The sequence below is a fragment of the Eurosta solidaginis genome, chromosome 1 (assembly GCF_040869045.1).
Source record: "Eurosta solidaginis isolate ZX-2024a chromosome 1, ASM4086904v1, whole genome shotgun sequence".
Classification (NCBI taxonomy): domain Eukaryota; kingdom Metazoa; phylum Arthropoda; class Insecta; order Diptera; family Tephritidae; genus Eurosta; species Eurosta solidaginis.
In genome coordinates this window covers 45082938-45109052 of record NC_090319.1, presented here as the reverse complement: position 1 = coordinate 45109052, position 26115 = coordinate 45082938, and the positions used below count along the sequence as shown (strand labels likewise).

The following is a 26115-nucleotide window of genomic DNA, read 5'->3' as shown; positions in this document are numbered from 1 at the left end:
ATTTTTCATCACAGTCTCCTTTGCCGCACGAAGTAAAAGAAGTGGTGGTTCGCCAGTTCTTTACCGTGATTTCTTTTTTCTTCTTTTTCGGTGCCGGAACGTCGTTTTCCTCTCCCTCTTCTTCCTGGCATTTTTTTCCAGATACACGATGTATATTTTATATTTCTACTTGAGACGGAAGTATGCGACTAGGAAGATGGAGAATATCAGCATCGTTTTCATCACCGCTGTATTCGTCTGCTAACGCGCCATCATCAGGAGGAAATATAATAATATCCCCTAGGTCTTCTTCGGCATTCAACTCTTCGATAATTTCATCCAAGGTCAATCTACGAGACGAAAACAAGCACTAAAATCTCACTTCCGCAAGTACCATAAACAATAAAAAATGTTCATACAATGCCCAGTGTCACCCCCAGGTGACACCACATGTTTTGAGCTATGTAATAAACATAGTATGCACTATTTTTATACCATAATGCATGTATAATATACTTTATTTATTTATTTATCACATGCAATAAGAAAAAAATCAATACTTACGGTCTGAGCATTTTTATATCAATTTATATCGTAACAAATCACAAAAAGCAAGAAAACTCCAAGTTCGCGCGAAACAAGTTAACGGTTTTGACAGATAACGCATACCTAGTGTTGTGTGTTAGAAACTACAAAGCGCCCTCTACATTTCAATAATATTAGGATGACAAACCGAATTGCCAGCTGGTCAAAAAAAATGTTTAAAAATCTGTCACCTACAGGTGACACTGCGAATTGACGGGTTAAATAACTTTCAAACAATTAGAAAGAGTTAAATTTCGCAATTAGTTTCTTATAACCGGCAGTGATTGCCGTTGATACCGACCAATTTTCGACATGAACAATAAATGGCCTAAACAGTCTTAAACGAGTAGAAAATATAGTAACGCGCCGGACGCCGCCGCCTCGCCGATATTTTTGACATTCGGCGTGCGAAAAACGACCAAAATCGGCGGCGGCGGCGACGTTTATCGGCGGCGTGTATCTCTACTTCTTAGCGTTACTCTGCTTATATTGACTTTGCCACACTTAGGGCCGAGGTTTGCACAAAACTATTTATGGATTACAATTTTAAAGTGACAGCACATCCGATGGTCAATGGTTAACAAGCTTCCTTTAGCAACTTAGCGCGGCTCTATGGATTAGTCGCTGCAAGCTGAGGGCAATCATTTTTCGTGAAACTTATTTGTCAGCTTTGTCTTGTAAACCTGCAATATTCAAAACATTTCAGCACATCACTCTAGTACAGACGTGCATGATTACTCAGCCGTTGCAAATTTAAAAATAAAATCTTTAGATGACCCCTAATTTATCAACATAATTTCAACCAGATGAGTGATATTGGTGTAAATAGGCGAAAGGTATACAAACATATGTACATACATACATACATTGCATATCTGTCTATGTATGCATGTAAATTACCACGATTTCGTGCCCCATCGTTAGTTACATATATGACATTTATGTGGTATTTGCTTGGTCTCCTAATGATTGCAGATTCATAATGGTGTTGGTGAGATGCAGAGCTTTATCCAAATTGAATTTAATATCAGCGCAAAAGGGAATGCTTACGAGGGGTGTTACGAAGTTTTTGGGTATAGGGTTGTAATTTTTGAATTCAAGCTTAACTGTGGTTAACTACGCATGTGTATGCCGGAGTGGTCTCACCGACTTTTAGGTCAGTTTTAGAGGGCATGCCGGCCACCGTGGTGTGATGGTAGCGTGCTCCGTCTACCAAACCGAAGATCCTGGGTTCACGCCCCGGGCAAAGCAACATCAAACATTTTAGAGACAAGTTTTTTCAATTAGAAGAAAATTTTTCTAAGCGAGGTCAGCCCCTCGGCAGCTCTCAGTGAAAGCTCATCTGCCTTGCAGATGCCGTTCGGAGTAGGAATAAAACAAATAGGACCCATTCCGCCAATTTTGGGAAAAAAATAAGAGAGGAGCACGACGCAAATTGGAAGAGAAGCTCGTCCTTGAATATCTTCGGAGGTTATCGCGCCTTATATTTTTTTTAATTCTATTTAGAGGGCATGCATGGAAACTTTCCTTACTTTCTTCCTCATAAATGTTTGGTCATTGTGAATGATCTCAGGGACTGCCGGAGGAGGCACATTCGTACAAACAGGTCTTTTTTTTAAAATCATCTTCATTTAGTTACTGACTTTTCAACATTTTGAATTTACTTTCCTTACTTAAGCCATACTATCGAAAAAACTTGCGGCTGGATTCTGGACATCGGCAAAATCGACTCCTCTCTCCTAATATTGTCAGATCCTGCAGATTGAACTTATACGATACCGTATAAATATCCATAAAAACTTACCTATGATGAAACACAACATGGATTTGTTTAACTTGAGAAGGTAGTTCTTTCTTTTTTTATAGCGAGCTTGAAAAATCGCAAAGATCTTGATAGGCTTGAAAGCTCCCTACGGTTTCCTATTTTATCACATTGGGTTCTAACCTTTCAGGCAGGCTGGATTTAACAAAGATTGTTATGTTTCTCTTTCTATGACATCCACCACCGCTTAGAAAACACTAAAAGAACCAGGGAGTCAGTAAGTACAAACAATACAATATTAAAATAACAAAAAAAAAAACCTTAGGTCTGAAATCCAGCGCAGAATCGCTCTTGCCAAAGAATGCTACTTTGGACTAGGTAGGCACTTGAAATGTAAAAACCCTCTCTCGGAAAATGAAAATCATGCTCTACAAGTTAATTGTCGTACCCGTCCTACTATATGGCGCAGAAGCATGTCTTATGACAACATCAGATGTGAGGGGGGAGTGTTTGAGAGAAAAGTTTTACGGGGCTTCCACGCGTTGGCGACAGCGAGTACCGCAGAAAATTTAATGGTAAACTGCAGGAGCTTTCCACAGACATCAACATAGTCCAGCGAATTAAAACGCAACAGCTACTCTGGCTATGCCATGTTATGCGAATGATAGATTATGCTTCGGCTAAAAAAGTATTCTTACCGTAGCCCGCCTATGGAAGCAGAGAAAGAGGGTGGTCCTCACTCCGCTGCAAGGACCAGGTGAAAAACGACTTAAATTCCCTTGGTGTGACAAATTGGTGCCAGTTAACCCAGTGAAGAAGCGACTGGCGCACCGCGTTGGACGGCCATAATCATTTAAAGGTTTAAACCCCAATTAAGTAAGTAAGTAATAGTCTTTACAGAAGTTATAAAAGATGAGGTGCCCCCAATAAGGACTGATAAAGAGATGGCGTGTGAAGTAAAACAATCTCGATCTACACCAATGGGCAGAAATAAACTATGGCATGGAAGATGTTTTCTTCCTCTGACAAGAAAACTTCTTAAACACCATTCTCATGGTCACAAAAAACGTTGAAGACAACACGCAGGTAGATGCAATGGTTGAGACGGTGTGGATGCATCATATAATAAATAAATGTAAGGCGCGATAACCTCCGAAGAGATCTAAGGCCGAGCTTCGCTTCCAATTTGCGTCGTGCTCCTCTTGATTTTCCTTACAAATTGGCCGGACGGGACCTACATGTTTTATGCCGACTCCGAACGGCATCTGCAAGGCAGATGAGTTTCCACTGAGAGCTTTTCATGGCAGAAATACACCCGGAGCGCTTGCCAAACACTGCCGAGGGGCGACCCCGCTTAGAAAAGATGTCTTCTAATTGAAAAACCTTATTTCTAAAATTTTGATGTTCCTTTGCCCGGGGTGTGAACCCAGGGCATATGGTGTGGTAGGCGGAGCACGCTACCATCACACCACGGTGGCCGCCGGATGCACCATATACTTACATCAATAAAAAGAAACTTGCATAGCAGAGGACTTACTGAAATGTTTCTACCACTGTCTAAACCAGGGGTCTGCACTTTATAGCACAATGCTGTTTTCATTTAAAGACCCATGGTCTAAACCTAAAACTGTTTAAGCCATTCCTCCCTCGAATGGTACTTTATATTCTGCACCTGAAAGGCGACAACTCATATGCTAGAGCCTGCCTCATGCATTATGAAGCACGGCTGAATCTCACCATTCCTGCAAATATACAAGACGAAGGAAAAAAAGTTTTAAAAGATTCTCAGTCAATGGACTGACAAAACGCATATGATGACGATTGTAATACTAAGAATTAGGAACTGCGGCGGGCGCCGTGGTATGGTGTTAGCGTGCTCCGCCTACCAGACAAAGCAACACCAAAAATTCAGTAATACGTTTTTTGAATTAGAAAAAAAATGTGTTTCTAAGCGGATTCGCCCCTCGGCGGTGATTTGGCAAACACTACGGGTATATTGCTGCCATGGAATGCTTTTCAGTGATAACTCATCTGCCTTGTAGATGCCGTACGGAGTCGGCGTAAAAAACGTAGTTCCCGTCCTGTCAATTTGTAGGAAAATTCAAAAGGAGCACAGAGTTAAGAGCGTCGATTCAGTCCGAAAACCTGTGTAGTTTTGTATCTCCTTGCAATTAACCAAGTTTAATATTGCTGACTGGTTAATTTTATGATCAGATACGTCATAACTTCTTTGAGAAACCCATCCAATCTCTATGCAGTAGTAGGGTCAAACATTTCTCTAGATCTGAGGCTTCGTGCTTACGTTTAGAACAAAATTATCCAATTTATCGAATGCAGTATAGAGTTCACTTGCCGACGATTGTTTTTCCAAGTCGCGAAACTTACTTTACAACCCTCGTATGTTGCAGTAAACCTTTTTTTTTATCATGATTATTACTTTCAATGCCGATAAAGATACCAATATGCATAATTTAATAAAGTGATACTAAAATGACAGGGAAGCTACTTTTGGGAAACTCAGTGTACGTAAAAATTGTGAAAAGTGCATATGTGAATTGTGAGAGCGCTTGAACGCGGAATGCGGCTTAGAATAATAGAGATTAGTGAATTTGTAACGCGCAGTGAAAATTAAAAAATAATATATATATATGCACAAAATAGTTTTCAACTCTTCATTCGCTTTATATATCACGACAAGAGATATATTAAAACGGGATCGGTGCGTAAAAAACTCAACAACTCGCCTGGTTTAAAAAGGCGCTCTTGTCAGTGGATATTGAAATACCCCCTCCTTTAAACAAAAAGAAAAAACCCAAAATGGAAAACGTCGATCAAATAATTGCCAAATTGCAACGCTTCTCATGGCCCGACTACAGCGTCTTTATAGCCATGTTTGTGGTCTGCATAATGATTGGTATCTATTTTGGTTTCATAAAGCGCAGTCATTCCGAGGCCGACTATCTAATGGGTGGCCGTAATATGTTGGTATTTCCTATAGCGTTGTCTCTGGTCGCCAGCTTTATATCTGGAATCACGCTTTTAGGTTTGCCAACAGAAGTCTATTCCTATGGTATTCAATATTTGTATGTAGCTCTTGGTGTTTTATCAATGGGTGTGGTGATGGGCGTATTTTACCTGCCCGTATTTTATAATTTGAATATCACATCGACATATGAGGTAAGTGTATTAATTGTGTATAAGAATCCTTATTATTAAAATCATTTTGGTAGAATGGGTGAGGATCTAAAAAGGCTTAATTAATAGTGCAAAGTTAGTCTCATCAAAAAACGTCTGTGCAAATACCAAATGCCTTGGCAAAACTAAGGAAGGTCCTATCTAGGTGTCAGAAAATGAAAGAAGTATAATTGGGACGCTGTCAGGAGCTTATCGATGCACTTTTCCATCTCGATATTAATCGTAGGTCCCGATAGACTTTACTTACATTTCGAACTCGAAGCGATAAGAGCCAGGCTTTGGCGGTTAAAACGTTTTCCAGGTTTAAATTGCCGAGCGAGGCGAAATACTCCCTGCCATGCTACAAATGTCGAAAAAACTTATCAAGGAATGGCTAAAGATATTAGTTGGTGGCCGCATAAGACTGAGTCATCTGCCGCCATCTTCTTGGATGGTTTGCATCGTGCTCTTACCAACGATTACTAGCCCTTAGGCTTAAATATTTCCTGCTCGAAACCCTTGATAGGCTATTGGATGTGCATGTAAAGTCGAAGATGAAAAAAAAGGCATTTATTAAACTCAGCACGAGTATACCAAAGGCAAGTCGGTAGAAATTTAAGTAAGGAAGGCTAAGTCCGGGTGTAACCTAACATTACATACTCAGCTGCCAAATAATAGCTTGCAAAACTTTTAAATTACATTCTTCTAAAGTGGACGGTGCCACGCCCATTGTCCAAAATTTTACTAGTTTTCTATTTTGGGTCATAAGGTCAACCCACCTGCCAAGTTTCATCGCTTTATCCGTCTTTGGTAATGAACTATCGCACTTTTTCGAATTTTCGAAATTTTCGATATCGAAAAAGTGGCCGTGAGAAAGCCCTGTACTACAAGGTGTGTGCCTTAATTTATTTCCTTGATATTGATGAAGCTTTAAAAATTTTCTTTAAGCGGCTTATGGTTCCTTATTAACGTACATCTCGCCTTAACAAGCTGAATTGAAATCAGGTAAAAGGGCGCCTTTCAAGGCGGTGTACTATCACCTCTGCTAAAGCGACTGGAAGAGGGACCCATCAAATTTATTGCTCACGTAAATGACGTTTCTGTAATAATAAGAAGATAAGCCCTGCTCCCTAATGGCGCGGGGGCTTCGTGATAGATATTGAAATGGGTGTGACCATCAATGCGATGGATCTGGTTCTGTTCACTTGCACGTATACAGTCTCGAGTTGGACTAGACATATGCTAAGAGGGTTAACCCTGTACGAAAAATATAGAAAAAAATATTAAGGATTCATTCTAGACAGAAATTTGGCTTGGAAGTTCGGAGTGAAGGAACTAAATAAAGCATTCACAGTTACTCGCCTGCCATATCTGATTGCATATTTCACGGAGCATAGTTCACCAGGAGACTTAATGGCGAAGAACATAGCATTCATTAAGGTTAAGACTTTATGCATGGGGACGGCTTGAACGAATTACGTACGGACAAAGTAGTAAAGCGTAATCTAACAAGGGCGCGGAAGTGGCGAAATATGTTACACACGTGTATACCAAACTAATGAAACGGGTAGATGCTGTGATTTTCTGTGCTCATATGGTAATAAGCTGATCGCATACGCTGTCAGATCACAGTAGTCTTTCAGGTGGAAGTGTAGCCACGTCAATTCTCACATTTAGGGTAATGTGCATGTCCATCCAGAAGTATTTAAAAAACTTCGCTCAGGCCGGACGATACATCTGTACTGGGTACCCGGTCATAAAAGGACAGAAGGTAATGAAAAGGTCGATGGGTTGGCAAAGGAGGGCGCAGCACTCGTTAAATCGACACCGTGAATGTCCCAATCCGTTTGCGAGAAATTAAAAGGAGACAGGAATTGCATATCATCCACCAAAAAGGAAAAGCATGTGCAGAAGCGCGGGGTTGCGAAATTTCTAGGATCATGTGCAAATTCTACGATTTTAGACTCACTTTTATCTCTGAAGATAGAAGATTAAAAGTTCACAATAGGCATACCAACTGGATACTGCTTTTTGGGTGATATTCTTTGATCTATAGATGCCAGCTGTCATAGACTCATCCAGGTACCAAACCTCTGCAAAGGATCAGTATATGGCTTTTATGTTGGCGAAATCGCTTATTTCACAATAGCTATTTCAAAGAGTGAAAGAGGGATTCTGTGTATAGGAGACATTGCATTATTTAGTTCCAGTAAAGGATTTTCTATGAATTGTCTTATTATATCCAACCATGCATGTCTTCTTTCTCTATAAGAGAAATTTACTTGCACGTGCTTCTATTATGTACCATTTTAAATAGAACCGTTACGAGGTAACATGTTGAGATTTTTCATTCATAAAACGACAAAAGCATAATTAACCTTCGCACACAGATACATATATGTATGGTTAGTACTTTTAAACATTTCGTCTATTTGCTATGACGTGCGGACTTATACAACACTGGCATAGACGGCGTATACCAGGCATCGGCGTTTCATACATCTTAAGATGGTGAGCAGCTCACACAGATAGCCTGCGCTCTTTGTTTAGTGAATGGTTCAGTCTGCAATGAGCAGTTGGCGTGTCAACATCGAGTGTTGGTATCGCTAGTTGCGCAGCGAAAAATGTATGCACGTATTTACGTAAATACATTTTATTAATATGAATTAATTTAATATGAAAAAATGCAACTCTCCTCAAAAAGTTTTAATTTTTTTGTTGCATTCAACTTATTTAAGTTTTTATGCGAACTTTCAAAATGTCGTTTGATGTTCTTTACATACGTCGCTGAAAATGTTTTGTAGCATAAACCCCATTGAATTTGCCCAAAGGCGTTGTTCAACATAAAATATTCGCTTGCCATTGTGCGCATCAATAATTTATTATTTATTGCGTGCTTAGCCGTTGCAGTTTTACAAGCGAATGATCAGTGAATCAATTGGTTCGTGCGATCAAAGCGCTCTCACTAATACATCCACACAACATTTTTGCCGACACTTGGCGTATACAATGATACATATATATTGTTACGAATATTAGCAAAACTAAGGAGTGCTGCCATCTCCAGGCCGATGCTAAGCAGTGACGTGAATTCACATCAATAATTCAATCATTATGTATCTACATAAACGAATCAATAATTGCGTCTACACATATGTACACATTCCGACGAGCAACATTTACATACAAGGCAGCGAGAGATGAGATGTCACACACAGATGAATTTGCTTATACGCTTATGTGTGCGGGAGACTGTAAACTACAAACTCACATATGTACATCTGAGAAGCGCTAAAAAGTAGACAATTGTAAACAAGTAGAAACTATATGAGAACTATACACACACGGATATACATAGTTGGTAAGTTCTGGAAATGGAAGAGCCTAGAAGTATGCAGCGTAAACTATAAAAGCGGGGCAGGCGAGTAAGAAGAATTCAGTTTAATTTGAGTTATCAATCAGTTTGGTTATTAAGCAAGCGAGTAGCAAAGTATAAGTGGTATTGTGAAGTACTTTAATAAAGGCCATTTTTCCATTATTCAATATTGGAGTTATTTATTCAACAGTTTAGTGATTCGAACTTAGCAGAGGATTGCAAATAAGAGGATTTGCAAGTAAATTCGTTACAATATATATTAATTTAATGTGCTCTAACTAAATAAGTAGGTGTGTAATCTCTTTAATTGAATTCAAATTACGCGCGGTGTTTAAACCAGCAGGCATGCAGACGAGCATTAGTGATGTGCAGTGACGACTATTCTGGGAATCAGGTCTGTCAATATATTCCCTCATTCTGTCAGCTTAAAACCTGAACTTTTTTATATCTTCAGGGGCACGTTATTGCTAAAGCGACAGAACGTGCCCAATATCGATGGGACGACGATCAAACTTCGATAAATCTATACTAATGGGATGCTACTCTAACGTCCACTAAATAAAAATTTGTGGTAGAGAAGGTTTAGGTTAGGTTGACCTGGCCGGTCAACAAAGACCTCACATAGATTGAATGTATCCATAGTGTAACCAGAATTTTTTTTTACGACCAAACCGAGAAACCCCAACCAGGTGTCAGAACTTATGTTATCGAATAACTTCGTCTTCTTTGCAAATACTTAACGTTTTCTAGGACCTTCCTTTATTGGCGCTTTCAGATTTGGGAACTCTGCCACCCCTACCTGGAGCTATGATCTGGCGAGCGCAGGACACCAACATATAACGTGCTCAACCATTTGTTTCTGCAGCTCGCACTTCCTGCATCTGCTGTTACTCACGAGGCCTAAGTTACAAGAATATGACGCTAAAAATCAGTATCCAGTTTGTATGCCTATCACCAGCCTCAAGTTTTCTCTCTTCAGAATATGAGTGAGTCTAAAATCGTAGAGTTTGCACATGATATTAGAAATTTCGCAGCCCCGCGCTTCTGTGTATGTCTTTCCTTTTTGATGGATATGCAACTCCTGTCTCCTTTGGATTTCTCCAAAACAGATTGGGACGTATACCGTGTCGATTTAGCGAGCTTTTCCAATCCATCGGCCTTCGCTACCTTCTATCCTCTTATGACCGGGCACCTAATACAGATGTATGGTCTGGCTTGAGCGAGGTTTTTTTTAATTCTTATTTGCATTCCAGGACACTATCCGCCTGAAAGACGCTGCCTGTATGATCAACTTATTTGTAAACAGCAGACCCGACCCCTTCCGTTATTTTGGAACCATCGGTATATACGTGCATAGTATATTCTGCCATTTCTGCACCTTGGCGCCAACCCTCCGGCTCAATTGTGGCACCCAGGTCTCTTTCGAGGCTCATGCACTGGTCCATATATTCTGTTTTCCCGATATCAAATGGCGCTATCCTGCTATGGCTATACGGCCTGATAATCTGCATTCCCCCTTTTGGTATAGGTACGTATTTTTTTTGTGGCCAAACAAGGACACTATAGTAAAGTATGGGCTTGACAATTGCCGTAAAACCCCAATAAGAGAGTTTGACTGACAGGCCCCGCATGCATCGTATTGCATGCCTATAGTGCCGCGGAGCCTGCTTTCGACTATCTTTTCCACATGAAGTTTCCATGACAACTTTCTATCTAATACGATTCTTAGATATTTTGCGCTGTATTTTTCTTGTGGGGTTACCTTTCCAGTCTTTTAAAAATACTTCTAAGCTCATATATGGGTCTGGAAGCCAACACCAGGGCTATTTTGAACAGGATAACAGAAGTTGAAGAAGAAAATAATTCAGTTTATGGTCAGACGCTTTCTGTTGACTTAGAAAAGCGCACAAAAAGAAAATCATTATTAACTGGGAAAGTAAATACTTGAAGCCGAATTCTGGTCGGTACATAAGAGTACATATCTAGAAAACTAGTGTTTTTAAATTAGGTAGATATCTTCCAGGGGCTAAAGTTACACCACTTTGCCAGAAACAAATTACTTCAGGCTATTTGAGGAGAGCTTCGTCCGTTTCTTATCGATAACCACCGATATCGTTTTTATATTGAAGTCTTATCGGTATCAGTTTCATAGAAGAGTCTTCGATAACAAGCGATGAAATTGGGAACACTCCGATCACAAATCAATGACTTTTCGTTAACAAATGCTAATAACATAAAAAAATTTATAAGTTTTCGGCAAGAAATCAATAACTTTACGATAAGAAATATATAAATTTTTGATGACAAACTAATAAATTTTCCATAGATAATCGGCAAGTTTATTTTATTAAATCTGTAACACGCGGATAAAAAGTGTATAATAATCGGATACCTAATCGATGAATAGTCGGCATTTTTACGATAGTAAATGATAAGTTGATGATAAAAAATCTATAACTTTATGATAACATATCGATATATTTTAGATAAATAATCTAAAATTTTTCGATATTAAATCCATAACAAGTCAATGACTCTTTGATAGCTTATCGCTAGATTTATGATAAAATGCCCATACATTTTATATAAATAATCGATAACCTTCCGATGGTAAATATATAACTTTTCTATAATTTTCGAAATTGATAATATTCCAATCGATAGCTTTTCGATAGCAAATTAAATGATAACATACCTATAACTTTTAGATAAAAAAAATCGAATACTTTTCCATAATAAGAGGATTAGTTTTCGATAACAAATCGATAACTTAACGACTTTCAGGGATAAATCACTCTTACCAATAAATGCTATTTTGGATTAACAAAAATTTTGCTTTAAAAGTTACTTATGATATTTGGCACAAAAGCATGTACACTGACAAAATTTGATGAGGCGGCTCTGGGAGTGTTTGACAGGAAAGTTCTTCGAAAAATGCACTGAAGCGCCGATGCTTTACTCGAACATCAACATAGTCCAGTGAATTAAGACACAGCGGCTAGATGATGCTCTGGCTAAAAAAGTATTCTTACCGGAGCCCGCCTATGGAATCAGAGCTTCCATTACGCAGGAATGACAATAATGGGAAGAACGATTTAAATTCCTTGGTATTACCATTGGCGCCAGTTAGCATGGCGAAGAAACGACGAGCTCAACTTGTTAGACGTTCGTAACGGTTTCAACGGTTAAGCGCCAATTAAGTAAGTAGGTAATCCATGACTTTTCAATAGTAAATCGTTAAGTTTACAATAAAATATAAAAAAAAATTTTCTCACAAAGCGATAACTTTTGGAAAATTTATCGATAACTTTTCAATTATTAGTCGACAACTTTTTGAAAATAAATCGATAACTCCTCGATAAAACAAAATATAGCGTTCTGAAATAGAACTTTTTGAAACAAATTCTGAAATAGGGCGTTTTTCAAAAATTTACGGGGCTAGGACGTTTTTGAAACGGCAGCCACGAAAGGGTGATACTCCACACATCAGTCGACTTACGCTTATATCCTGTATTCCCCTATAGATCATACCAATCCCACTTACATAATATATTCCGCCATATAACATACTACTTCCCAACACTACACTTACGCTTATACTTGCCTTATGCTTACACTCTGGAATCACCGTAGCGAAAGCAAAATTCAAAAGGTATAAGCCAAGTCTTTATTATAGAGAGAGAGAGAGAGAGGATCTTTGGACTCTCCTTGGCTACTATATTGTATACAGTGTAGTCTACGCTATTACTTAAGTAAGATACATTTCTCCGATACACAAACCTTTCGCTGTACGAACTAGACGATGAGATGCCATTTCATATTCTCTAAGAATGTGTTGTTTTAGCAAGACACATATCATTCTATATATGTAGGCGATGTGATACTTCGTCTATTCATGATATGTCTGGGCCAGTTACGAGTTCACAACAAACAGCAGCAGTGAATGGGTATCTATCAATATTGTAACGAATATACTTGCAAATCCTCTTATTTGTAATCCTCTGCTAAGTTCGAACCACTAAACTGTTGAATAAATAACTCCAATTTGTAATAATGCAAAATGGCCTTTATTAAAGTACTTCACAATAACACTCAAACTGTGCAACGAATAGCTTGCTTAATAACCACACTGATTGATAGCTCAATGAAACTCTACTATTCAAAATAATACTGCTATTGCTAGATATCGTCTTAATCGCAACTGCTTGACAACTCAAATCAAACTGAATTACTTCTTACTCGCTTGCCCCGCTTTTATAGTTTACGCTGCATACTTCTAGGCTCTTCGATTTCCAGAACTTACTAGTTGTTTCGGCTACAAAATCGCCAGCCACAACTACGTGCACAAATTATTGCTCTCTCTTGTGACAACTCAGATAAGATATATGCATGTGTTTGTAGTTTACAGTCTCCCGCACACACATAAGCGTATAAGCAAATTCATCGGTGTGTGACATCTCATCTCTCGCTGCCTTGTATGTAAATGTTGCTCGTCGGAATGTGTACATATGTGTAGACGCAATTATTGATTCGTTTATGTAGATACATAATGATTGAATTATTGATGTGAATTCACGTCACTGCTTAGCATCGGCCTGGAGATGGCAGCACTCCTCAGTTTTGCTAATATTCGTAACACTGCCCTCCACCTAAGTCTGATCGTCCCAATCAGACAAATCTCCCAATCTAAACGCCGCTAGCATCTCCAAATGTACCACTCTTCAAATCCGTGGTTTCCCAGTGGTTTGTATGCGGTAGATGGTAGCACTGATCTTCTTCACAACTTTGTACGGGCCTTCCCAACTGCACCGAAATTTGGCTGGAACACCTTTCCGCAGGTGAGAATTGTTTAACATTAACAAATCTCCCGCCAAGAAACCTTCCGAATTAAAGTTCTTGTCATACCAGTGTTTCATCTCACTACTCATTACCCTGGGCCGTTCCTTCACACTCTGTTGTTTGGTCAATGAACCACTTCGTAGAGCTTGCGCCGGACGGATTTGCTTTGCATAATCGGTATCGTTCCCACATTTCACAACAGTAGTGCGCTCCGGCTTGAAACTACCCTCGCAGTCTTTCTCGGAAATTCGTTGCTTCGTTTTCCTGCGTCTTTTAGGTTTTGTCAATGCCAGTGTTTCTCTCGCAGGTACTTTTGATTTTAATTTATTTGGCCCATTCGATCTATCAACCTTTGCCTTTGACTTTCGTGGTCTTTGTCGAGTCTTTTCCACCAGTACCCGATTACTGCTGAACCCTTTTTCCAAACTAAAGTTAAGTGGTATGTCCTGGTTCTTATAGCGCATAATTTTTCTCCGCATATCGATCCTGACGTCATGGTCAACCAAGAAGTCCACTCCCAATATGACTTCATCAACGATCTCCGCCACAACGAATTTGTGTAGGACCATGACTTTTCCAATTAATACCTCACATACCACTTCGCCTTGGACTTGATTATATTCGCCTGCGACCGTACGCAACCTTGCTCCAGGTAATGACTTTACTCTCCTGTAGACCAAATCAGATCGAATCAAGGAATGAGATGCCCCGTATCTACAGTCAGTACACGCTCTTTACCATCCACATTCCCTCTGACGGTAAGACTGCTTGATTTCCTTCCAATTTGCGACACAGATATCACAGGACAGTCAACAGCCGGGACAAGTTTTCGTTCTTTACATTCGACACGCTCTTGCTCATTTCCGCCAGCTTTGCGTTTACGGCCACCCACATTGTTGGAACTATTAGGACCAAGATCGCAATGACGTGCAATGTGACCTGGGTTGCCGCACTTGAAACATTTAATAACTCCGGCGTTCTTCTGTTGAGATCCCTTCAGTGCTTCCAAAATTGTGTCTACCCACTCTGGCCTTTTTACTTCCACACGGCGTGCTTTGAAAACTGGCTTACACAGAAGTGACGCTGTTTCCTGAATCAGAGCTTGTGACACCGTTTCTGCAAATGTTGGCTTTGGGTTTGCGTATGTAGCTCGCTTTGTTTCGGCGTCCCGTATGCCATTTATAAAGCTCTGAATTTTTACCCTTTCAGTGTATTCCACGGGTGCATCCGCATTTGCAAGATGAGCCAATCTTTCAATGTCCGAAGCAAACTCCTGCAAAGTCTCGTTAGCTTTTTGGTAGCGGCTTTGCAATTCTATTTGAAATATCTGTTTCCTGTGTTCGCTTCCGTATCGCCGTTCTACAGCAGCCATCAATGCGTCATAACTGTTCCGTTCGTACTCTGGAATAGTCTGTAAGGTTTCGGCAGCTGGCCTTTCAATGCTACGAAGAGCGCGGCAACTTTATCTTCCACATTCCAGTTGTTCACTGCTGCGGTCTTCTCAAACTGTAGTTTAAAGACCTGGAAAGGAACAGAACCGTCAAAGGATGGTGTTTTTACCTTTGGATTACTCGCTGAAACTGCTGGACGATTTAATTGTAACTGCTCCATACGACCCTTCAAATCATCGACTTCTGCCTGAAATTGAGCGATTTTTGCATCCTGCGCTTCCAGCTTTGATGTTACCCTTGCTTCCTGTGCTTCTAACTGTGAAGACATTTGTGCCACCTGTAATGATAAGCGATCTTCTTGTTCTTCCATCTTTGATGTTATGCGTGTCTCCTGCGATTCCAGTTGGGATGCCATATATGTCTTCTGTTCTTCCATCTTTGATGTTATGCGTGTCTCCTGCGATTCCAGTTGGGATGCCATATATGTCTTCTGTTCTTCCAATTGCGTTTCCATCTTGGATGTAATCTGTGTCGACATTTCTGACATTCGCGTTTCTTGTGCTTCAATTTTCGATGTTACTGTCGACGTTTGTGCAGATATTGCAGCCAATATCACGTTCAAGTCTGTGCTGGTAACCGTTTGCGATGTTTCGTTTTTCTCTTCAATTTTTGTTGTCTCCTCGCCATCAAGATGAAAGACATGCTCTTCCACATCAATTCCTTCTGCTTCCATTGCCTCTCGTAGCCGTGCCTGAAGTTCAAGTTTAACGCCGCTTGCATTCAATCCACGGGTCTCCAACTCCTTCTTTAGTTGCTGGATCTTCAATTCACTGAACTTTGCCATGTCCTTGTTGTCCTTTGGAATTTATTCAACAATTCCTCTTCTGACACCAATTGTAACGAATATACTTGCAAATCCTCTTATTTGTAATCCTCTGCTAAGTTCGAATCACTAAACTGTTGAATAAATAACTCCAATTTGTAATAATGCAAAATGGCCTTTATTAAAGTACTTCACAATAACACTCAAACTGTGCAACGAATAGCTTGCTTAATAACCACACTGATTGATAGCTCAATGAAACTCTACTATTCAAAATAATACTGCTATTGCTAGATATCGTCTTAATCGCAACTGCTTGACAACCCAAATCAAACTGAATTACTTCTTACTCGCTTGCCCCGCTTTTATAGTTTACGCTGCATACTTCTAGGCTCTTCGATTTCCAGAACTTACTAGTTGTTTCGGCTACAAAATCGCCAGCCACAACTACGTGCACAAATTATTGCTCTCTCTTGTGACAACTCAGATAAGATATATGCATGTGTTTGTAGTTTACAGTCTCCCGCACACACATAAGCGTATAAGTAAATTCATCGGTGTGTGACATCTCATCTCTCGCTGCCTTGTATGTAAATGTTGCTCGTCGGAATGTGTACATATGTGTAGACGCAATTATTGATTCGTTTATGTAGATACATAATGATTGAATTATTGATGTGAATTCACGTCACTGCTTAGCATCGGCCTGGAGATGGCAGCACTCCTCAGTTTTGCTAATATTCGTAACAATATTGTATAGTTTGCTTTAAAAGTGCGTTATGGCACAGCGAACGCAATTCAAAGAATTTGTGGTGCTACTCTACCTAGTCGATCTGTTTGTTGTTGGTCTGTTTAGACTGTTGTGGACCGCGCCATTGCGTACGCATCCTATCTCTAAAACTATAGGTCTGGATGTATTTTTCATATATTACTTGAAGTCATCATTAATATCATTTACATTTTTTAACATACCTTATCCATTTTCGTTTATTTTATTTAGTAAAAACTTTCCATACATTTGTCTTACAGTATTTAGAGAGCCGTTTCGATCGTCGTCTGCGGATGTATGGGTCTGTGATGTTTGCGATAATGAATGTAAGAAAAACTAATAAAAAATGTATAATATACAAAATTGTTTTCATTCTATTTAGATCGCCTATTTACCCATTGTGATTTATGTGCCAGCCTTAGCTTTTAACCAAGTTACCGGAGTCGCCGTCCACACTATCACACCGATTGTCTGTCTTATATGTATCTTTTATACAAGTCTGGTGAGTTCTAATATGATTTAAACATACAACTTGATATGCTTTACCCAATCTCTTTAGGGTGGCATTAGAGCTGTTGTCTGGACAGATGTAGTACAAACATTTTCAATGGTAGGTGCACTAGTACTGGTGGCTATTAAGGGAAGTCATGATGTTGGTGGTGCTGGTGTGGTACTACAAAATGCCTGGGATTCTGGACGTATTGAAAGGCCAATGTGAGTGCATTTCAAACATAATAATTTGATACGACTCTACATATTTTATATGGCAAGCCATTATTTAAGGCGGAAGAATGATTCTAACTTGAATAAAGAACAAGTAAGAACGGGACTGTCTTCGGCTGTGCCGAAGACTTCATACGTTTCATGAATGGGGCTGAACAATAATCTTATCCCGTTCGTAATCTCCGAATAATTGGATGAATAAGATAAGAAATATATAGTGAACAGATCTACATACCTAAACGATTTTTAAGATAAATATAAAATAAAAAACAGGTAGATACTTTGTGTGAGGATGCAAGGTTTCAGGTTTTTTGTGGTCTGCGTGTAAAAACTATGACGTATTTCAACAATATATGACGTAAACTTAACTATTTGATGAAATTTGATGAATTTTGAAGCTTCAAAGGGGCAAAAATTACAGTTTATATGTGGTATATAATATATATACCACCGATCTCTATGATTTTTTCAGACAACAATACATGCTATATTCGTAAGCATTTGGGGAAATTTTAAGCTTCTACCTGTTAAAATGGGGCAGAAATTGCGCAAAGTTTCTTATCTGAACAATCGGTTGTATGAGATTTATACTATATATACCACCGATCTCAATGATTTTTTCAGACAACAATATATGCTATACACGTAAGCATTTGGTGAAATTTGAAGCTTCTAGCTGTTAAAATGGGGAAGAACTTGCGCAAAGTTTTTTATCTGAACAATCGGTTGTATGAGATATATACTATATATACCACCGATCTCTATGATTTTTTCAGACAAAAATATATGCTATATACGTAAGCATGTGGTGAAATTTGAAGCTTCTAGCTGTTAAAACGAGGCAGAAATTGCGCAAAGTTTCTTATCTGAACAATCGGTTGTATGAGATATATACTATGTATACCACCGATTTCAATCATTTTTTCAGACATCAATATATGGTGTATACGTAAGCATTTGGTTAAATTTAAAGCTTCTACCTGTTAAAATGGGGCCGAAATCCCAAAAAAATATATATATATACTATATATATACTATATATACCATCATATATATTATATATATCACCGATCTCTATGATTTTTTGACACAACTGTATATGCTATATACGTAAGCATTCGGTGAAATTTGAAACTTCTAAAATGGGGCTAAAATTTCGAAAATATATATATATACTATATATACCACCATATATGTATATACTATATATACCACCGATCTTTATGATTTTTTCAGACAACAATATATGCTATATACGTAAGCATTCGTTGAAATTTGAAGCCTAGTAATTACGAAAAGTTTCTTATATGAACAATCGGTTGTGGGGGATATATACTATATATACGACCGATCTCATAAATTTTTTCAGGCAACAATACGAGCAATATACGAGATTATACTGTGAAGTTTGAAGCTTCAATCTGTTAAATTGAGTAAGATATGACAAAAATCCTCTTTTTCTGAAAAATCGGTTGTATGGAGGATATATGCTATAGTGGTCCGATCCGGCCGGTTCCGACAAATGTCTAATCGGACACCCAAATGCACCCGCTCACCAAATTTTATCAAGATATCTCAAAAATTGAGGGACTAGTTTGCATACAAACAGACAGACGGACGGCTAAATCAACTCAGCTCTTCATCCTGATTATTTCGGTATACTTAATGGTGGGTCTATCTATTTGCCTTTAAGGACTTACAATTTTGGGTTTCGTGACGAAATTAATATACAATTTCATTTTCATGAAAGGTATAAAAAATACTTGCGCAAAAATCATTTCTATTCGGAAGTTTAAGCTATTGACCAAACTAAAATTATTTTCCCTTTTCACAGCTTAGACATCAATCCTACAGTACGTCATACACTATGGACCCAATTAGTCGGTGGCATCTTCTATTGGACTCAAACTAACGCCGTTTCACAAAATATGATTCAACGTTATCTTGCCTTACCGACATTGCGCTCAGCGCGTATGGCTTTGATCTTATTTTGTTGTGGTGTATTGATTATGATGGCACTCTGCGGTTATAATGGTTTGCTAATTTATGCCACTTACAAAAATTGTGATCCGCTCACGACCAAGGTTAGTAAAGACTATGCTTCAAGGCATACATTCGCATACACTTCAAATTTTCAAATGCTTTTTATATAATAACGTTTTTTTTTGTTTGCAGCTTGCAAAAGCACGCGATCAACTTTTGCCTCTCTTTGTTATGGACACCTTAGGTGATTATCCGGGTTTAACTGGCCTCTTCATTGCTGGCGTTTTTAGCGCCGCTTTAAGTTCACTTTCTACATGCTTGAATTCAATGTCGGCTGTGGTGTTGGAGGACTTCGTGAAACCATTTGTAAAGCAGCCATTATCAGAATCAGCGATGAATTGGATCATGAAATCGGTTGTGGTGGGTATGGGAGTTATGTGTGTATGTTTGGTCTATATAGTCGAGCATATGGGTACAGTGCTGCAGTTGACGATGAGTTTGGAAGCTGTAACGAATGGTCCACTATTTGGTATATTCACTATGGGTATTTTCATGCCGTGGATTAATGGGAATGTAAGTAAATTTTGTTAAGACATACATAGAAGTTAGCGACAGAGACTAACTAAAGTTCGTTTTCCACAAAAAAAGTTTCCGTGAATTTAAAAGTAAGGTAAAGCTTATTTCTTAATGAAACCTCGGTTATGAGTTCAAATGGTATAAATACTAAATATAGTAGGCCTCAAAGATATCTGCTGGATGAAAAGAAGTGTTCATATCAAATCGTCAATCAATATCCACCAAACGACCATCCTGATCGAGAGCATTTCATAAACCCCGCAGGAGTATCTTTATGATTACAAGAAGAAAAATTAAGATACAACTTTCATGACTCTCTTAATGGTTTAGAGGAGAACAAAAAGAAAAATTAATTTGATAGCTATTTAAAGTGAGAAGGGACAATCTAGCAGAGCCACTCCGTTCTAATCGCTGTTAACTCTTACCCTTGTGCATTTTAGTGGCATTGTTTGTAAATCATGAGCAGCGTTTAAGTAGACGTCAGCTTGCAGCACAAATTATGCAATGGGATTGGGATGCGCCAAATAAAATCACGTTCCTTAATGTCCTGGTAGAAACACCCTCCGGTCGTTGAACTGACATCCTTGTGAATGAAAAAGCTGATATAACCATCATTTAAGAAATGCGATGGATGGGACAAGTAAAGCCGTTGCTCCGCGCTGCCCCCTGTGATATAAAATAATATCAAGAGCAAAGAAAGTATAATTCATACTTCAGGACGTGAGTTTACGTAATAGATTTCGAATGATAGCACAAGCTACATTGCTGTACCCCAAAGGTAAAACATGCCAGATGGGCCATGATGCTATAGATGAACGTTATGTTTCGACTGTATGCACGATTCGGTGATCTCATATTAATATGAAAAACACAGCCCCAATTTCCGGCCGAATACTAAAAAGAAAATTGGAACCTATGTTTACAAAGAGTACACTCAGAGAAAAAATCGTTCTAAAACGAACGAAACACGTTCAAAACTAAGAACATTCGTTGACAAAAGTCTGTTAAGTACGTTTTTTCTAAACTCGTGACCGATGGGCTTGTTTTAGGAACGGTTTTTGCAAGCACACCGTTCGTATTTTATGACCAATTTGGTATTGATGTGTGAACCTTCTGTGATATTTCAAGCACTATTTGGGCTTGATTTAAGATTTTGCGTTCTCACGCTTCGAGAAAAATTTGTGGTCGATTTAACATTTTTCGCTCTCAATTCTAGAACGGTTTGTGCTTGACCTTTGGGGGGAGTGGGAAGGTAATTTTTTCAAGTAGTACCCATTAATTTATTTTTTTTTTTATTAATAAATAATTTGTTGTCATTAATAAAAATATTAATAACAACAGATTATTATTAAATCTCCAAAAGGTTTGAAAAAACGCATAATATGCAGTTTTTCATATAGTTCTCTTATCGAGACATTTTTATTATTTGATGATGTAATTTGAATATATATTTAAAACATTTCATAACAAGGTTGAGAACTACCTGTGCATATGTCAATGGAACGGAGCGAAAAATAAGAGTTAAAAAAAAAATATAAAATTTTTTTTTAAAAAACTTCAGAGTTTGACGGCTATCGAACTCGCGCCATACGATCGCAAACGCAACATCATAGCCGCTGGGCCACTACAACTTCTTTATAGCTTATGCCAAATGTTGTATTTATCATTGTAGTGCACACGAATTGTACCGTTTCTTTTTTCTTAAACTTAATTTAAGAACATTGTTCTTAATTTAAGAATATTGTTCTCATTAATGGAATATTTGTTCATATTTTAAGACCAGCCGTTCTCTTTTCAAGAAAACGGTTGTCAGTTCAAGAACAAGGTTGTTCTTTTGAGCACAGGTCGTTCGTTTTTCAAGAACAAAAAAGTAAGAACATGAAAAGCTTGAATTGAGTCCGGTGGTGCTGGATTTTAGAACGGCATTTTTCTCTGAGTGTAGAGGTGCATTCTTACAGTTCTGTAAAGCGCACTTAGCAGCGGAACCGTTACATAGCTCAGGGGATGGAAGCCCCTGGGTTATATACGAGTATGATTATAGGTAATAAGGTTCAAATCCTAGTTTCCATACCTTTTCATATTTATAGGCAAGCTAAACCGGTTCGGCTTTTTTATTTTTAATCGTTTGGGCACGTTCGTTATCATGTTTTTATAGTTTTGTATTTGTAGTTTGTACCTCGCTTCAGCACCAGTATGATTGTAGGTACTGAGCTTCGTATCCCAGTTTCCCAAAAGCTAGCTAGAGAAATGTTCCGACATCCCTTTTCAACTTTGATCTTAAGATAACCAGTTTTGGCGTGCCAATATTCGTTCTGGCTTTTCCAACAGTACTGGGGATCGTATCCCAGTTTTCAAAGATGCTAATGAATAATGTACATTTCAGAAGCTTGTTGATGTATATAGAAGGGGTTTCCGTTATCTCTTTTCAAATTGAGGTAAATCGGTTTCGGTGTTGTGAAATATTCAGCGTAATTTTTTTCCTGATACGTTTTTATTATATTGAATAGTCTTGCATTTAAATTTCTGAGGTTCATATGCAGGTATTGTTGGTTATGGGTGTGTGTTATAAAAAGATTTTGTGTACATCCGGAAATAGGGTTGAGTTTTGCCCATGAGTAGCTTGTACGCTTAGTTGAAGCATGTAGAAATCAGTAATTTTAGTTCATTGATTTATTTTGTGCGTTGGTTGCTTCTGTTTCGCAACTGTTCCCCAACTGTTTCGTGTTTGTTTCTTGTAACCCGCGTGAGTGGGTAAACCAGCTTCAAATATTCGCATATATCGCCAGAGTTATTATTTGTTTGTTCATTTACACTTCTGCCGTAGAATGTTTTGGTTTTAGACCTTTATGGTTTCAAGCAAGTTCAGTCATCGGCCTTTTGCTTGATTGCTTGATTTTCTATTGATATTTGCTTGGGGACAGTTATTTTCGACCATACATTGCATTCGCAAAGTTGGGTCCTGTGTTGGGTCTATGTTTCACCTCTATGTATTACCTCTACAAATGGTTCGTGTCCACTGTTCACCGCAACCGATTCAGCTATAGGTTATACACTATGACCATCAGAGATGTATGTCTCCGCTTTTCGGCACAACATGTTCTGTAGCTAGTTGCCGCGAAATTGATCTCCTAAACATTATCTAAATGACGATACGAGTTTTTTTACCCATAAACGTACACGTATAACATGTAAAAAAAGCACTGTTATTGTCTCTGTGAGATTAGGTTTTGTGCATAACACAGTTAAATTTATAAGAAACTTTATCAATACCTCCTATCAGGTCCAGATAGCTTATTTTATATTCCAGCAACCACGACCTTGTGTAGTTATGTATTCTTTCTCAAAAATGAATAAGAATAAGTTTCTATAAGTACTGAACTTGATTCCAATTAACCCAGATAACCCTAAAAGTTACTCAGGCGAAAACTTTAGATTTTTTTTGGAAATGTCTGTTTAAAACCGCTATAGAAGGAGACTCTGATACTTTTTTTAACACATTTTTTTTTTTTTTTATTATTTTGGAGGTGTTCTATATATAGTACATTAGGAATATAAGGGATAAAAACATATTTTTATTTATTGGAATGGAAGTTTACAAAACACTTTGTATGTACTCCAATATTGCATTTTACACATCTTGTAGTGGTTTTTTGATGGCAATATCCACATCGGGTTTGTTTTTCCTGTGGCTCTACAAGGTGATACATACGGTCATTGCGAATCTCGGCTTATTTAGGGCAACTTGGATGGCCTTTTGGTAGGTTGATTGCTTTCGATGGGCAGTCAGCAACATGGTAACCACTGCACGCCTGAACCTCAGTTGGTCAAAACTTCCGCCCCGTTCCAAGCGTTTTGGAGCGCCATATCAATGCAGTGGGCTAGAAAAGGCAGGTACCATTTGCCCCTCATTGAAGTTCTATACAAGCTTATATTTTGGTCAGAACGTTCCACTCCTCCCATGTTAGAGTTATACATGTAAATCAAATGTGGTTGTTCTACATATATAACGGTATATTATGGTCCGACTCATCCGATGAGCTTTCAGGCCCGGCTGCACTAAAATTTTATTTCTGCTGGCGATTCCTCAGGACCAGAATCTTCGTCGTTTGCATTAACTGGAGGAAACAACACCACTTCATCGATGTCGCCAGTGTTTTCTTCACCATCTTCCAACAAAACAACAACCTCATGAAGCCAGAGCCCCCTGCAAAAAAATAGATCTCGTAGACACCTATCTTCCTAATGTACTATATGTAGTACACTAATATTTGCTCATTTTTACTACTAATTAATTTTCAGTGTATTTAACTATAATTTTACACATTTAAAAACTCGTTTATTTCTCTTTAATTTTTTAATAAAAATATATATATTTTAAATTTTATGATATAAATTTTAACTCACTTTTGAAATTATATGTTATACTTTTGCATTTTTCAAAATTAGTAATTTTCTGAATAAGACAACGAGCACTTCTCTCACTGAGGGACTGTAAACACTTACTAACGGTGTTGCGCAATTTCTACTGCATGCAAAAATACATCCCCATTATTTCCTGGCCATCGGGCGCGTGCGTGAATCGACATGAAATTGGTGTACTACATATAGTACATCAGGGTTATCTGGGTTAAAAGTACCAAAAACAGTAGCATACAACAAGCAACTCACCGAACTTCTATCAGTCCCTCACTTAATTAGACATATTTATTTAACTGGTTTTTATTTTATTTCTAATTTGAAGAGCGCTTTAACTGGTGGCATTGTGGGCGTTATTACCATGTCATGGATAAGCTTGAACGCACAATGGGCCATTGCTTCGGGCGCTATAAAATATCAAACAAAACCAATAACAGTCGGTCAATGTGATTATCTATTTGATCGAACGGGTTTGCAACAAAGTAGTATGAACTCGACTTATACCACTGCAGAGTGAGTATAGTAATTATATATTTTCTTTAAAATTATCAATTAGTTGATCTTTCCTTTATTTTATTTTTTATAAAAGCGAAATATTTCCATTATACCGCGTTTCGTATATGTGGTTCACATTTTTGGGTACTTTAGCTACGGTGCTCACTTCGCTAATATATTCGAGCATTGCCGGCGCTCAAGACGCCAAAAAGGTGGATACTGCATTATTGGCTCCTTGTATAAGGAAGTATGTACGAAACGAAAATGAAGACTATTTTAAAACAAATGTAAGTTGATTTTCTTTATAAAGATACTTTGTTAACAAGAATTAATGATTTTTTCTTTGTTTCAATAGCATATTTTTAGTAGCGACATTCCAACGAAGATGAAAGTGCGTGACGATGAGGTGGCGCTGTGAGCAAATAAATGTTTTACAATGGATTCTGAGTATATTTTTGTTAGTGTTTTAAGAAAACAAATAGCATACCGCCTGCTGAGCCAAAGATCACCATATCTAGTGTGACAGTTCGGAAAATCTTTACCTTAAACAATATTTTGAAAAAAAGTGTGACGTTTTTTTTTTATTCTAACTAAGAATTTGACTAAAATGTGCGCCCTCTCGACATTTGCAATGGAAAGCCTTAGCTCAATCTAGCTTTAATAAATGCGCAGCAGATACGGACATTTCTTAGACCAACTCTGAGAGAGAACCACTTTAAATCGAACTCTGAGCTACAACCACCTTCAAACAAGTACTAATATGGAGCTTTTTTGATTAATATTCACAGCTAAGGCTTTCCTTGAAAAATATTTGAGTGTTTTCGAATCGTCAACCGTTATAGGATGATCTTTCTGCATTCGAGGGTATGACAAGATGATCTTACCTAAAATAATATTAGAAAATACATAAAGCGCATCTTTTTATTTAAAGTCTATCGCTAAGCTTGTTTAGAAAGTAAGGATAACCCCAGCGGGTTAGGGAGCTTAGAATATACCCGCGACAGGTATGGCTGTCGCAAGAGACGACTAAAATACCAAATTGATTCAAAGGGTTGTGTGGCGCAATCCTTTTAAGAGGTTGCCAGCGCAATATATAGCTTCTCCAACCCAATTGTCAACCTCACCCATTCATAGCGAATCCTGTTTCTTTCACAGCCGAGGTTCTGGGGACCTCAAGTTCCTCATGGATTTAAGGGGTGGGAAGGCGGTATGGCCTTGAAGGTT

The 26115-nt window shown here is 38.3% G+C and overlaps 1 protein-coding gene across 1 annotated transcript; it reads left to right on the top strand.

Moving 5' to 3' along the window:
• The first annotated feature begins 4861 nt into the window (after nt 1–4861).
• bumpel (brother of rumpel) lies at nt 4862–25802 on the top strand. The gene is made up of 9 exons (XM_067788662.1): nt 4862–5503; nt 16959–17024; nt 17081–17200; nt 17258–17412; nt 19256–19505; nt 19597–19977; nt 24722–24909; nt 24986–25178; nt 25247–25802. The coding sequence occupies exons 1-9, from the start codon at nt 5144–5146 to the stop codon at nt 25307–25309; spliced, it is 1776 nt and encodes a 591-aa protein (XP_067644763.1). The 5' UTR covers nt 4862–5143; the 3' UTR covers nt 25310–25802.
• Nucleotides 25803–26115: the final 313 nt, after the last annotated feature.